Here is a 16,830-nt window from a genome sequence, read left to right on the forward strand (position 1 = left end):
TGGGTCTTCTTCCACGTTCTTTGGCATACAGGCAAGGACTCACACCAGGTCACCCCAATTCCCATGGGGCTACCCTGGAACAGCTACTACTAGCTTTGTTATCTGTACACAGGGATATAGGTATGTATTACATAAAACTCTAGAACAAAGCTTAAATAAATAAATAGGCACCTAAATAAACAACTATAAACTGCGCTAAGGCTTAGTGCTATGAGAAATGAAGCCACCATAAAACAGCCATATAAATAATAGGGGTAAAGAATATTCTAAGAACAGAATGAGTAAAGAATTAGGAAAGTCACTGGTGTAATCAAGGATCTGAAAGAAGTGTCTGTATGGTATGAGCTTAAAGAGCAAAGGAAGGAGAGATGGACAAGCAGTGAAGTGCATGTTTGGTGCTGTGATTCACTCTATACCGTTTGGAGTTTATTCAGAGTGAAACAGAAAATATTTTAAATTGGAAATGATACAATTTAATATTTGTATTTAAGAAGTTTGTTTTGGCTGATGAACACAGAACAGAATGGATTAGAGAAAATAAAGAAATAAAAAAGGAGACTTACTAGAGACTATTAAAATAGTTCAGGTAAGAGATAGTATAATACTCATTTTGGTTAAGGTATCAGCTGAGACAAAGAGGTTGAAAAAGGGAAGAGAGGTAGAATGCCTACCTTGACTTCTTGCTTAGCAAGAAACAAGACATCTTGCATGTCAATAGGGGTGCCATTTACTACAGTAAAAGAAATTTTCTTTTACTTTTACAGCTGGAGAAATCAAATAGGGCAAATAAGTCTGGTATTCAGGAGATATTTGGAAAGAACATACATATATATGAGGAATCAACATAAGGGTCTAACTTTGAAACAAGAATAGTATTTCTACTAAATAGCAGCAATCTGATAATGAAAGTAGAATGCAAAATTCTAAGCACAAAAATAGCTCCTTCAAGACTAGAATGAAGTTTTCAAAATAACTAAGGAAAAGCATCAATCAGAAAGTTTCATATCCAAGGAAAAGGGGAGACCATACTGGACAACCATGCGCATGTAAGTGTATCATTAAATATAAAAAATTGGTAATAACTCATCTTGTTCTGGTTTATGTTTACCAAGCATTAGAGCAGTTCTTCCTCATATCAATCACTTTTCATTACCTTTTAAATAACTTAATATTTTTACATGGGTTCCAGAATATTCTTTCTTGATAAACATTAACTAAAATATGTCTGAATTTTGCCCATTCTGAATCAATTTTCTTTGCATTATGCTGTGTCCTGTCAATATATTCACTTCTTTTTAATACAGGAGAGTTTTCATGAATGTATTGAATTATAATTTCAAACATTTATTTCCTCCTTTAAAAAATTTTGCTTTTTAAAGAAGTCTAATTATGAATATGTTACATATACATAGTTGTCTGTCTTTCATTGCTAATATTTTTCTTTAATCTTGTAAAATTGTTTTTGCTTCTGTTTATTTTTCCTGCTGTATCGTCTGTTTTCTCTTGATTTTCTGCTGTGTCTCTTTGCCTTTGTTTTCCAATTTAAGAAATTGGTTTGCTTTCCTTGGTTCTGCTAGTTAAAAATTAATCTCTTCTGGCTGTTAAGCCATCTTTTCCTACAGTTCTTACATTTCTACTTTGTATTCTTCTTTCAGAGAAGTAATTTAAAAATTGTTAAAATTTGCATCTGATTTATGTCAATGTTTTTATTTGTGTGTATATGTCTAACAATCTGTTTGTTGCTAAGCTTTGCCATTTGTTTCCACCTCTTCTTACTAATACCTTTGTATGAATGCTATGGTAGTTCCTTTTAAATTGCTTATTACTGAATGAGTTGGATTTTGCTAGAGAGGTCATTTGGCTGGATCAGAAAGCTTAGGGATATGGGGTATATGGAAGCACAGGTTATTCTTATAGCTTTTACAACCAAAAGACTGACATATTATCTAATGAAACCAAGAGAGAATGCTTGAACCAGATATGGGTCCTCTACTTTTCTAAACCAAACTACATCAATGTTGGCTTCTGTTTCAGTTCCCATGAGACTTGCCATAAACAAAGGACAGTTCTTTTATACCTCAAAAATACCTTTAGGAAGTGTAATTTTCTGCTATATATTCTAAGTCTTATACCACTAAGCATTCTACATTTTTGTTTTTACTCTTTCCCTCTTTCCAGGTGGCTTCTGCTAGATTTCAGCTGTTTAAACACTGTTTATTTTGCTGTTCAGATGTTATATGTCTTCTTAATTTTGCTTATTGTGAGATGAAGCTGTGTGGGTCTAAGTGTATGTGTTTTGTTTTCATTGTTGTTTTGTACATTCTCTGGGGAGATCAGGGAACAGATACTGACTTACCTTTAATCATACTTAATAGTTTATATTCCTTATAAACATGTAAGTTAGAAGACAGCTATACTATTAAGCAACCAGTGATTATAACTTTGGTGCCATAGAGTATATGTAGAGTGTAAGGTTGTATTGGTCAGAAGATAAAAGTAAGTGCGGTCCCAGTGGCAGCTTTGTTTCTCACAGAATGAGTAAATTGGCATTCTAATTTCATGTTAGCCCCTACTTATATGGTCAGTTTATTTGGAATTTACCCTTTATGTATATACCTTTGTTCAGCTTTGGAATATGAAAAGCTGAGGTTTATAAAACTGTACATATTTTGTGGTAGCAAGCAACGTCCAACTTACTATTCTGATCTGCTAAAAGGTCTATTAGGTTTTGTTACAAAAGTAAGTTCCACTCAGGAAAAGAATGATAAATTTAACAGTTGCTAAATTATAGAATGTTTCACTTGGCTCCTTTAGTCACACCATTTTTTTCCTCTTTACTTTGTTGTTTATGAACATTAACCAGTATGCTATGTTATTCTTGGGGGTGTTTAAGCTTTTAAAATTCCACTGAGGTTTCACTGGAGAAGTGGTTATGTTGGTACACACTAAAGTCTCATATGCATGCTATAATGGCATGATCTCAAATTTTCCATTACTACTACCTTCTTCCCCCAGGAACTTAGGTTTCCAATGAAACTGAAAGATCTAGAAACAAACTACATCCCAAACTTATAATCTTTTTCTATAGTTTGAATAGCAATAAAGGCTATTAGAAACTATCTTAAAGCAAGATATTAAACCTTGATATTAATAAATAAAATCTAATTCAAAAGAAAAAACTGGGATGATCTAGATTTCTTTGGCAATGATACTATCTTTGCTTACAGTTTTTATTATTTTTTTTGGATCAATGAGTTAGTAAAAAGTATGGTAAAAGGTATGTTTGGCCAGAGAACAGATGGAAAAAAAAACACTTGAAAATCAATTCAAATTATGGCAAAATACTCAAAACACTTCGTAGACACAAATTATTAAATTCTATAAAAACACTTCAGATCTGGAGAGTGAAATGCATTCAGACTAAACAAATACTACATTAACAAATCAACCAAAACATAACCAATTAGCTTGCAAAGTTAAACATTAATAACAGAAAGAATTTTAAAAACTGAAACAATAAGCATAGACAAGAATTTTATTACCTTCAGGTCGATATTGTGCAACAATTGTGACAGCTTGGCCAGCATTTTTCAAAGCTGCTGCTGCCTGTTCATGGCTGGCAGTTCTGAGGTCAACACTGTTTACCTGCAAATCAAACCAAATCTTAAATTTGAAAGAAAATGATCACACTGATTAGATATCACAATAGTCTGTTCTTTAAATAGGCATACATGTTAAAATTACTTTATCACTAAAATATTTTCTTGCTCTGATTTACTAAAAATATCATACGACAAAAAAAAAATTGCTATCAATCAAAAAATTCTATTAACTAAAAATACTTTGCTTAATGTCAAGTGAGCAAAACCAAAATATTTTCCCTCAGGTTTTCCAGAATGATGTCTGGCAATTTCTTGAGAAATAAACCTTAATTTGACAAACTGAAAAATCGAAAGTGTCATCATTTGTACATTTTATTTCACTAATAACTCAAGCAATGAGAGGGAAGTGCTTTTTTTGTAGCATCCTTTCAGCTCCGGCCACATTCATTCCTACTAATCTCAGTTTCAATTCTCTCCCTTCTTCCTAAACTAAAACTTATATTCTTTTAGTGTTATAAAAAAGTAATTTGTTTAAAAGTATTATAATATCTCAGATTTCAAGGACTGACATTTAAATACAGTAAATTTATTAAGTGAATCTGTTAGGGGGAAAAGGATGTCCCAAAGCTAATTCCATATAGGCTTTGTGGACTCCACCCCCACCCTAGGTCAAAGTCAAAAACACTGGGAACTCCAAATCCCATTACCACCAAAGGAAGGTGGCTGGGACCTGAGGGTGAGGTTAAGCAGCCAGGTGGATATAAAAGGCAGACACGTGGGCTTTGGGGCTCCCCCATTTTGGCTCTCCACCAGCTCGCAGCGTCCGGCCAGCTCTGAGAGTGACTTTGGGTTTCCAGGTTGTCGGATCGGGTAGGACACATTAAGACTTTATTTCCCTATTTTTTCCCTGGTTTGTACATTTTCCTTATTTCCTTTTCTCTTGTAAATAAACCTTTTATTAACCTTTTGTGTGTGTGTGTAGTAGAGTTTTCATAAGTCCCTTTAAAGCGCGCGGGTGAGGACCCACAGCCAGGAAACCGTTTTAATATCGGAGTTGCTCTATAACAGATGGAGCCTAGAGACACGTGAAGAAACTGTGCTTGTCTTGTGGTCGTGGACTGGGTGACACAGATGTGGGTGAGACCCATGGGGAGGTGACAATGGCAGCTTTTATCTTAATGTTGATTTTGCTCTTTTCCGGGCTTGTCTGGTTGTTTCTAACCCTTTGCTGTGGGTCCCCACTGGAAGATGCTTTAGACTTGTGGCAGGCTTTGGGGCCTTGCTCTGGGCCGATCCCATATGGATGGACTTTTACCCACAAGGGGATGGGTAACTTTGGATGCTTCATTTAGAAACTAAATTCTTTGCCTTACCTGTATTGTTTCCTAGTTTTATTAAAGTTCCTTCCCATTAAAGTCTCCTATGTTTTGTGTTGATGCGGCGGATGGCAGAACCCATTTAGAATAGGCAGGTTTGCAGGGTATGGGCTGCCCCTCTCCCTGTCCTATAACAAATCTAGAGTCATTTTTTGAACTCAGGACCCTTCCTTGGGTAAATCAATTACTGAGGAAACCAATTTCACTCAACAAGAATAGGCAACTTAATTTTTGCCATAGTATTTGCTGCAAGATACACTATTTTTAAGAGTTTGAACCTTTTCCACTAGGAGACACAGAATAGAGTATTGATAGGAGCATTGTATTTGAATGCAATGAACTTTACATATTTAAGCTTTTTCCCCCACTAATAACCAGTAACGAATAGCATACAGCAATGGTTGGGATATTCTTTTTTTTTTTTTTTTTTTTATTCATACAAGAAAGGGGTACAGGCCAGATGTGTGGGAGGGTGATAGGATTCACCAGAGATAGAGTGGGGAACAGAACAGACAGACTGACTGAAACACACTGCTGAGGGGAGCAGTGGGCGAGCCAGGAGACGTCTGCTGCGCCATGTGGGATTCTTGCCGGCCAGCCGGGATCAAACCCGCGCTGTAGAAGCTGCAGACAGCTTCACAGTGCAGCGCTACACTGCTTGCGCCACCAGGGAGGCACTATTTTATTCTTTTTTATACTACTGTAAATGGAATTGCTTTATTAATTTTACTTTCAGGTTGTAATGCTGGCATAGAGAAATACAACTAATTCTTGTATAGTGATCTGTAACCTTGCTGAACTGGCTGATTAGCTCTAGTAGTTTTTGCTGTATTTCCTATATTCAAGATCATGGCATCTGCAAATAGAAATAGCTTTCCTTCTTTATTTTTAATCTAGTAGCCTTACCCTTCTTTTTCTTGTCTAACTATCCTGGCTAGGAACTCTAGTACGATGCTGAATAAAAGTGGCAAAGAGTGCTGACATCCTTAATGTCTGTCTTATTCCTGATCTTTGAGGGAAAGCTTTCAGCATTTCATCATTGCATGTGATATTAGCTATCATTTTGTCATACACATCATTTATCAGGCTGAAGACATTCTGTTCTATTACTATAATAATTTGTTCAGTGTTTTTGGATGAAAAGGTATAGTTGTGAACAAGCGAGGGTTTTTTTTTTTTTAACACTATGTCTCTTAAGACAATTGTCTAGCTTATCTCCTTCATTAACATGGTATCTTTACTTTGATTGGTCTTCCTAGACCAAAACAACCATGTACCCTTGGATAATTTCACTTGGTTATGGTATATATTTTTTATGGTGGTATATCTAGTTTGCTATTTTGTTGAGGAATTTTATATCCATATTCATAAGAAATATTATATATTGGCTTATAGTTGTCTTTTCTAAAGCTTTTTCTGGTTTGATATAATAGTAATATTGGCCCTGTAGAAGTGGTGCTAAGACTGGTGCTAATTCTTTAAATGTATGGAAGATTGCACCATTAAGGGCATTTAGTCTTAGGCTGTTTGCTCTGTGGGAAGTTTTGATTACCATTTCAATATCCACAATTGTGATGCTAATTTATATATTCTTTCTCTTGAGTCAATTTCAAGTTTAAGCCTTTCTAGGAATTTATCAACAATTATATAATTTATAAAACTGTATGATACACCACATATAATCTATACAATATATAACATGTCCTTTTCCTTTAGTAACAGCTTTTGTTTTAGGATACTTTGTCTGACATCAGTATAGCCACTCTAGGTGTTTCCTGGTTAGTTCTTGTGTATTGTATTTTTTCCAACCTTTTACTTTCAATCTTTTTTTTTTTTTTGAAGATTTATTTACCTATGCATACAAGAACTGGGGTACACACCAGAGGTGCAGGGTGAGAGGATTCACCAGAGAAAGAGTGGGGAACAGAACAGGCAGGCTGACTGAAATACACTGCTGAGGGGAGCAGTGGGAGAGATAGGAGAGGTATGCTGCGCCATGTGGGTCACCTTCCTGGCCGGGGATCTAAATGCTGAGTCTTAAGCCCTTGCACCACCAGGGAGGCCCCTAATTTCAATCTTTGTTGAAAGTAATCTGCTGTGTTTTTTTACGCTAAGTGTGTCTCTAGTAGACAGTACATATAGTTGGATCTTGTTTTTAAATCTACCGTGCCAACACCTGCCTTTTATTGAAGCAATTGATCCACTTACATTTAACTACTGAAAAGCCAAGATTTATGTCATCCATTTTGCTATTTGTTTGCTTTAGACCTATATCTTTTTTGTTCTTCTGTTCCTCCATTACTATTGCTTTTGTTCAATAGAGATTTTCTGGCATACCATTTTAATTTTCTTGCCATTTCTTTTACAATATATTTTGAGTTATTTTCTTAGAGGTTTCACTGGATTATAATTAACATTTCATCATGTTACTAAAGGCAAAGGGCCAACTTAATTTCACTACTCCTACATAATTGTGTTTTCTACTACTCTTGTGGTACAATTTGTCATACAAATTTACTTCTATATACAATGTGTGCCGATCAACATAAATGGGAAAGATGTTACAAATAAAAAATACATTAACACTGATTAATATTCACCTATATAGTAACCTTCACCAATGTACTTTAATTTATTTATATGGATTTGGGTTACTCTCTGTGTCCTTTCATTTTAGTCTGAAGAAATTTTTTTTTTTTAATTTTAGCATTTCTTTTCAGGCAGTATTTCTCGTAGGGCAGGTTTACTAGAGTCGAACTCTATCAGCTTCTGTTTACCTGGAATGCACTACTTTGTACTTCATTTCTGAAGGCCAGTTTGGCTGGATATAAAATCTTGGATTGATAGTTTTTCTCCTTTCTGAATTTTGAGTATGACATCCTATTGCTTTCTGACCTCTACAGTTAATCTTACTGAGGATCCCCTGTACATAATAAGCGATTTCTCTTCCTCATTCAAGGTTCTTTGCTTTTTGAATGCTTGATTATGATGTGTCTATGGTATGAATATATTCAAAATGCTTATTTTATGCAAAGTTCACTGAACTCAGATGTGTGAAATGTTTTATCAACTATGAGAAGTTTCTGGCCATTATTTAGTCAAATATTCTCTCTGTGTTGTTTCCTGTGATTCTGAGATTTCATTAGGCATGTTGGTGCACTTAATGGTATCCCATAGGTTTCTGAGGCTTGTGAAATTTTTCTTTATTCTTTCTTTTTACTGTTATTCATTCTGGATAAACTCATCAGATGCATATTCAAGTTTGCTGACCCTTCTGTCAGTTCAAACTTGTTGAGCTTATCTAGAGAATTGTTTTCATTTCCCTATATTTGGGCTTTTATAATAGAAATCTCTACTGATATTATATACTTGATAAAATACTGTTCTTATGCTTTCCTTTCATTCTTAAGACATGATTTCCTTGAGTACATTGGACATATCTACACTGTCCAACTTGAAGTCTTTGTCTATTAAGCCCAATATTAGGCTTCACTAGGGGCATCTTCTACCAATTGCATTGTGTGTGTTTGCGCGCGTGCACAGACCATATCTTCTTATGCTTCTGCATGTCTCAACTTTTTGTTGAAAACTAAACAATATATACTATAATCACAGCAACTCTGGAAATCAGATTCTTGCCCCTTCCCAGGACTTATTGTCGTTGCTGTTTGTTAGAGTTGTTGTTTGATGACTTACAATTTTTATAAATTTTCTATTTTTATCTTGTGTTCTACTGAAGTATATGCCTGGTTAGTTGGTAAGTCAGTAAGTAAATGGACAGAGATTTCCTTAAATATCTGAATTCCTTCCTGAAAGGCTCTGTGTGCATGTTAGGTAATGCCTTTAACACTCAGCTAGGCAATGGAAACTCTGTCTTAAATTTCACTTCTTGCATGCACAGAGCCTCTTTGTCAGCCAGAGGTCAAAGTTTAGGGTTTTTCCAGGCCTTTCCAAAGTGTGCAACAGTCCTGGGCATGCATGTATCTTCCTACATCCTAATACATCAGAATCACCAGACAGCTCAGATAATGACAGTTCTCTGAAAAAGAGGCTTTGTAAGTTCTACTCACATAGAACACCTAGCAGCTGTTAGGCTACTGGTTGTCACTGTAAATGAAGGTTATCCTTTTGCGGGTAATGTGGTACTGGAGAGCAAATGATGGCACTTAGGCAAGTTAGAACTCCATAAAACTTTTATGGAGATTAAGCCATTTTTTCACAAATAGACTTTTGAAATTGTTCCAGGTCTGTGATTAATTTCCAGAGTTCCTAAAAAGTTAATTCTGACAATGTCACTTTTCTCATTGCATTTATGAATAAAAGAATTTCTGTTGCAGTCTTGGGGTCACTTTTGATTCCAAGCTTCAGTGGATACCAAATATATTTTCTGTTCTGCTTGGCATCACTGGAAATAACAGTAATAATGCATTCATAACACAGTGAAAAATGTGTGGTTTTTTTATATATGCACTAGATCTTGATTTCAAAACCTTCTTTCTTCAACAAAATTAAATATATCAAAGGGAACATTTTATAAAACCTATTATTTATTTTCTTGTTTTCCCAGTAACTTATTTATATGTTTCTCAGTAATAAAGTAATCATTAAGAACATCAATAAAGGAGTGTCTTTTTGCCTTGAGGTACTTAATAAGCTTGTTCCATGGTTTTATTTTAGTTTTGCATAATTTTAAATTTATTTTCTCTTGCTTCTAAGGGTTTTCCTACTGCTCTCAGAGTATTTAACTGGAGAAGCTCAGTAAGCATTACATGTTTTCATGCTATTAATGTACACTGCCAAATTATAAGATTGTATTTAACTTACATTAATATCATGGTAAACAACTGGCCTGGATTGTCTGGCACTTAGTTTTAAAATTGAGACTATAAGTGCTTCTGGACACAGCTTTCAATGCTTAACCTCATTAAGTTATGGGTGAACCAGATTGCAGAGGTCAGTCTAATATACTCTAGCAGTGTATAGTGACCCAAATAAAGTGATCCCCAGATGAACAATTTAAGAATCATCTATTTTTGCACTGAGTTTTTCACACTTAACTATAAACCAACTGAAAATTTATTGTGACATGAGGTGTGAAGTGAAGTTATAAGCTAATTTTATTCTTCAAAGTAACTATCTAATTTGTTCAACATCATATTTTTTAAAAAATGCATCCCTGCCACTAATTTGTCCTTACTACAGTATAACTTTTTAAGAAATTCAAACAGTGATTTTAAAGAAATAAAATTTAAAAGTTTGAATAGTTTAATTGGAAGGATTTTTTTCAACAACCATACATACTCACTAAATCATAACCTCAACCAAAATATAGAATTTTTCCCATCAACAAACCCAGAAAATTATATGCCTCTTTATACGCAGTCCAATCACCAGCAATCACTTTATCACTTCTATCAATACAAATTTGTGTGGCATGTTAATGACTATCATATAACTAGAATCACATAGTATGTATTTTTGTAGTTCCTAGCTTTGTTTTATTCAATATTATGTATTATAGCACTATATTATGTTGTTTGGATTTCAGCAGTTCATTGCTATTTACTGCTGAATAGCATATATTGCACAACTTATTTAATCATTGACTGTGATGGACATTTGAGTCATTTCCAAGTCTGGATTGAGTCATTTCCAAGTCATTTCCAAGACTGCTACAAACACTGTTGTTAAAGTGAGTTTGTATACAACATTGCAGAACAAAGAGGCTGGAATTATCCTATCCTTTGAAAACAAGCAGGAAAAAAACACAGACATATGCTCCTAGAAATCCAGATGCTTTGAACTAGCTAGACAGTTCCAGGACATCATCAGGAAGTTCAAGAACTAAGGTTAGCGGCTGCCGTTGGGAAAGGAAAGGAGGAGGTGAGGGGGAACATGTCAGGGCTGGGGGTTGACTTTCTAAGCTCCACTGAGAGAAATCCAGAAAATCACAAAGTTTTGACACAAGAGTGGGCCTGGGCCCAATCTAGGGCAGTGGGAGCTCAGCAGATTCTGATCTGGGAATCTGGGAATCTGGGAGCTCTGCAACTGGGGAGGCATGCCCACTGAAGGATCCCTCTCCTTCACTCCAGAGGAGTTCAAATAAAAGCCAGGTGGAGCCAGGCCAGACTCCATAAATAGCCCTATATCAGAAAGGAGGAATTTAGAGTGAAATCACAATTCTTTCCAGAAGGCAAACCAATGGTTTGTACACTTCCCAGCCCTGCAGAAGTGGCAGCTGAGACAAAGGTGGAGCACTGATGGCCATTATGGGCAGGAAGTGTTAAATGGACTCATACGTGCACACTCTGTCTGTCTATCTATCCTTATCTGTATATACATCTATATATACATATATACACACACATACACAGTGCCACTTTTGAGCCAAGTGCAAATTAGTCCCATGGTGTGAAGCCTAGAGATCTAGATATTGCCCACTGGGAGGTCCAAGATTTATAGATCACAATTCCAGGAAGAAAAGAACAAGGAGGTAGGGAGGGAAGTGAAGATAATCTAAGCACAGAATACAGCTTACTGTGGAATAAAACAAGAGGTAGAGGTGACTAATGTTACTCCTCAAACCAAGATTGAATATTGAAAGACTACATCCCCCTCTGTCTTCCACATCACACTGTAGATAAACTAAGAAAAGGACAAAGACAAATCTCCAGCACCCCAACATTCACACACATATATAGCAATAAATGAGACAATATACATGCTTAGGAAGCAAGCAACATATCAATACAAATGGAAAAGCAAAATGACAAGGACAGAAGTCCTGGGACAAGTATAAAGGATACAGAAATAGAGACACTATCTAACAATGACTTCAAAACAACAACATTAAAAAATATTAAATGAGGGCCTCCCTGGTGGCGCAGCGGTTGAGCGCTGGGTTGCGAAGCTGCCCGCAGCCTCTGCAGCGCCGGTTCGATCCCCGGCTGCTCCCCAGCCACCGGAGGAGGGTCCCACATGGCGCGCAGACCTCTCCTGCCGCCCGCTGCTCCCCTCAGCAGTGTACTTCGGTCCTTCTGCCTGCTCTGCTCCCCGCTCTGGCTCTGGTGAATTCTCTCCCCCTCCCGCGCTTCTGACTGTACCCAGTGCATGTATAAACAAAACAAACAAACAAACAAATAAATAAATAAACATGCCTCTATAAAATTAAAAAAAAATTAAAAATAAAAAAAATAAAAAATAAAAAATATTAAATGAGATACTGGAAGGCCACTAAAAGCAGATAGGCAAGATCTCAGAAAGGCGATCCAGGAACAGAAAGTTCTTCACTACAGAGACTGATTATAAAAAAAAGATCACAAAGATTCTGAATGAAATGCAGACAAACAGTGCTTTAAAAAGAATCAGAATGGCAGAAGAATTCCAGCTATAGAAAACTCAAATAAACAAACATTTAGAAGAAAGAGTGTCAAGACAAAGAAAAAATGAGCATACTCTATGAAAAATATCAGAGTCAATGAGAAGACGAAACCTATAAATGATTGTGCTCCCAGAAAGGGAAAAAAAAAAGAAACAGGAATAGAAAACCTATTAAAAAAAAAAATGAGAACTTTCCAAATTAAAAATGGAAGTCCAGCAAGCAGAGAGAACACCTAAATTCTTAGAAGCAAAAAGACCTATACCCAGACACAATATGGCCAAACTATCAAAAATTACAGATAAATTTTTTTTTTTTTGCAGGAAGCAAGAGAAAAATAAACAACCTATAAGAGTTTCCAAACCAGGATTTTCCCCGATTTCAGTCCAGACACTCTGCAAGCAAGAAGAGTGGAAGAAAATACTCTCAATCCTGTAAGATAAGAACTGTCAGTCAAGAATTCTCTATCCTGCAAATTATCAAGTATGTATGAAGGAGTAAATAAAGGTTTTATCAGACAAACAGAAGCTAATGGAGTTTGCCACCACCAGACCCACTCTTCAAGTAATATAAAGGAGTTTTTCCACAAAAAAAGAAAAACTGAAGCATAAACTCCTTAGCAAAATGACAAGAGTAATTTAACATCAATACCAAGAGCAAGAATATTATGCATTAACAATACCAAATACTAAGGGAGAAGAAGAAATGGGTAAAACCAGTACAGTTAAATGTCAGAGAGCAGACACCAGCTCAGGAAGGACCTAAAGCAGGAATTCAAATAAACCCCTCATGGTTAACTATTAACTGAAAATCTAAAATAGACACCCGCAAATGAAGAAGCAAGGAAATTGATAGAAATACTAACTAAAGTTATCCAGAAGGAGAAGAGAGGAACAAAGGGAAAAAGAAATGACAGAAAAATAAAAGAATCAAAAATCAAAACCAAAATGACTGAAAATAAACAGTTCATATCCATAGTCACCCTAAAGTGAGTGGTCTGAATTCATATATAAAAAGACATAGGCTAAAAATGTGGATGAAAAAATTCTAGTCATTAATACTTTGCTTACAAGAGACTCATTTAAATCCAAAAGATAAAAGCAAATTCAAAATAACAGGCTGAAGTAAGGTCATACATGTTAATAACTCATATAGTAAATCAACTAAAAAAGTTAATCAGGGACAAAGATGGACACAAGGGAACTACTCACCAAGAAGATATAATAATAATTAATAACATGTTTCTGAATCAGAGATACTGTTTAAAACTGCAACAAGACATCATCTCATGCCCACGAGAATGGTACATACTAAAAAGATCTCCAACAGTAAATGTTGGATAAGATATGGAGAAAGAGAAACCCTATTACACTGAGGGTAGAAATGTAAACTGGTGCAACCATTATGGAAAGCAACCTGGATTTACCTTAAAAAAACTAAAAGTGGAAATAATGTATGACCCAGCAATCCCATTCTTGGGCATATATCTAAAGAATATGAAACCATCAACACAAAACCCATATGCTCCATGTTTATCACAGCATTATTTACAACAGGTAGGACATGGAAACAGCCTAAAAGTCCAATGATGGATAACTGGATCAAGAAGAGGTGGTATATCTATAACACAGAATAGACAGTATAGACACAAGAATGCATGAAAGGTAGTCATTTTCAACAAAATGGAGGAACTGTATAGAATGATGTGCAGTAAAGTAAGTCAGTCAGATCTATTAAAACAAATACTGGACAATTATATAGAACACAACTTGAGAACATAAGAACACTTTAAAAAAGGAGTGGGCATCAAAAAACACTTTAAAAAAGCAGTGGACCTCTCAAAGAGGTTGAAGGAAGGGGAGAGAAAGGGACAAGAGGATATAAGGGAAGGTGGTTAGGGGAAAAAAGACGTCTTAGTCTATCAGTACAGTTGGAGACAAAATTCTAACTAGAACCAGCTACTGACTGCCTACAGAAGGGCTTTTGTTAATGATGTTATAAACTGTGTAGATCCTTTTAAAGTTTTGTGTCATCTCTACTGAAATCTTAGACTATTTCTGTGATTTGAAAGGTACAAATTTGAAAGGTACATAAAAAGTTTAAATGCAGAAAGACTCAAAGCAATACCAATCTTCCTTAGAAAGAAAGTAGATAATCAATGACACTTCACTAATTGGGCACCAAAGAACAAGCTGAAATAATGCCTGAGAGTTTATTTGAAAATATGGCAATAATTTTATCTTTAATCAATTGAAATGAAGTATATCAAAAGTAGACAAAATAATTTAAAATCAGCTAGAATTATGGTAATAATTACAGCATTTGAACAATATATTTTAATAAAGTAGCCATGTAATACTGTATAACATAAAAGAACTCCCATGCATGTATGGGGCTTAGTATTAAATGAATAGTGAAAAGGCAGTCCTATGTAACAAGTCCAATTCAAATGCTGTTAGTGGCCCAGAGGGAACAGAAAAAAGAAGTGAGATACAAGAAGAGGGGGATGAACAACAACAACAAAATAATAGCACAGATGCGTTAACTGTGGAAAAAAAACAAAAATAAAAATTACTAGGTTTAGGGGATATAAGAATGAAATAGAAAGAAGAAAATTAGAATTAAAATTCCCAAATTCTTTGTGTCATTAGGGAGAACAGGAGAACTGCTGATGGATTTTAATCTATCATCATATGAGTAATGACCATAAAATACAAAATAAAAGTAAAAAGAAGAGACAGATATAAAGAAAAAAGTCAGAATAGCTACATTAGTATCAGCAAATATAATTTTTAAGATAGAAACTATTATTATAAAGAGAATTATTACATAATGAGTAACTGTAACTCACGAGGAAGGAATGATTTGATTCTAAACTTAATGCATCTAATAACAGTTTCAAAGGAAAAAAAGTGCTGCAAGGATAAACTATTAAACCCACCATCATATTTGAACAACTTAAAAAATTTCTTTTAATAATAGATCAAGCAAGCAACAGATTAAATTATAAAGAAGATTTCAGCTACACATGTAACAAAGTTAAGTTACTAGACATATGGAGAACCATGCAGTCAACAAACAGAAATACACACTGACCCTTTACATGAGTCAAATACCTAAAGAAAATTTATCATAGAATAATTTCTGACAAAACTACAATTTTTTTTTTATTTTATAGAGGCATGTTTATTTGTTTATTTGTTTGTTTGTTTGTTTTGTTTACACAGGCACTGGGTACAGCCAGAAGCACGGGAGGGTGAGAGAATTCACCAGAGCCAGAGCGGGGAGCAGAGCAGGCAGAAGGACCGAAGTACACCGCTGAGGGGAGCAGCGGGCGGCAGGAGAGGTCTGCGCGCCATGTGGGACCCTCCTCCGGTGGCCGGGGAGCAGCCGTGGATCGAACCGGCGCCGCAGAGGCCGCAGGCAGGTTCTCAACCCAGCGCTCAACCGCTGCGCCACCGGGGAGGCCCCAAAACTACAATTTTACAGTTTCCTATGACTGCAGGATATAAAAAGTAAAATTTTAAAAATAGGTCATAGTTAAAACAGAACATTATTTTGATTAACATATCCTACCGATATAATACGATCTCCTTTTCGAAGCTCTCCACTAAGATCAGCAGGTCCTCCGGCCAAGATAAAGGAAATAAATATTCCTTCTCCATCTTCACCTCCTACAATGTTGAAACCAAGGCCTGTTGAGCCACGATGAAGGACAACTTTCCTAGGTTCCCTAAAAATGAAAAAAATTCATAATCTTAGAAATTTTATGTAGTACTTGACATTCTATGAAACTATAAAGAAAGCTAGATGGAATTTGAAAGGGCTTTCAAAACTATAGGGTAAAACCATTCTTTCTAAGCCTGAAAGTTAGGAAGAAACTTATTGGTAATTTTATGCAAAAACTAAAAATCCATGTTAAAAACAAACATGAAACTGAAACAAGTGGGAAAAAGTTATGTAGAAATTTAAAAAATGATAGTCTACTCAAGAAATATAAATTCTCACTAAAAGTTGACATGGTACATACTTTATTTTCTATGAAGCAATCATTATCCCCTGCTTCCTAGATGTAGATGGCAATAATCTTTTCATCTTAGAGAAGGCAGCCATTTTTCCAGTTCCCAAAAGGATGAATCATTACTAATCTAAGCCAGTCATTGCAATTCCTTTCCCCCTTGTTAAGGTGAGGTATGGCCCTGGACCCTAACAATAATAAAGCACATTTTGTACCCATATAAAAGCATATTTGTCCTCTTCTACTGAAAATCACCCCACACAAAAGAATAAACATAAAATCCCATTAATAGTTTGGACATACGAAGTTGACCAAGTAAATCCTAAAGGTACCATGGACCTTGGATTGCTACATCAATGGTGGAAATTCCCATCTCCAGATTTTTTATATGAAATAATTAAATATCATTATTTCTTATGTCCTCTTTTTCTCACCATTTTTCATCCATTCTAAGAT

At 35.4% G+C, this 16,830-nt stretch overlaps 1 protein-coding gene across 18 annotated transcripts in view; it reads right to left on the reverse strand.

Annotated features, from left to right (window-relative positions):
• DLG1 (discs large MAGUK scaffold protein 1) overlaps positions 1–16,830 on the reverse strand; it is a gene marked incomplete at both ends in the record, with an annotated part of 194,164 nt that overhangs the window by 40,756 nt on the left and 136,578 nt on the right. For all 18 annotated transcript variants that reach the window (XM_084232265.1, XM_084232264.1, XM_084232258.1 and 15 more), the window contains 2 exons: positions 3,543–3,645; positions 15,933–16,089. In XM_084232265.1, the coding sequence (XP_084088391.1) occupies positions 3,543–3,645; positions 15,933–16,089 (260 nt within the window). The remainder of the gene's footprint in view (positions 1–3,542; positions 3,646–15,932; positions 16,090–16,830) is intronic.

The sequence above is a fragment of the Talpa europaea genome (genome assembly GCF_964194135.1).
Source record: "Talpa europaea genome assembly, chromosome: 4".
Taxonomy (NCBI): Eukaryota; Metazoa; Chordata; class Mammalia; order Eulipotyphla; family Talpidae; genus Talpa; species Talpa europaea.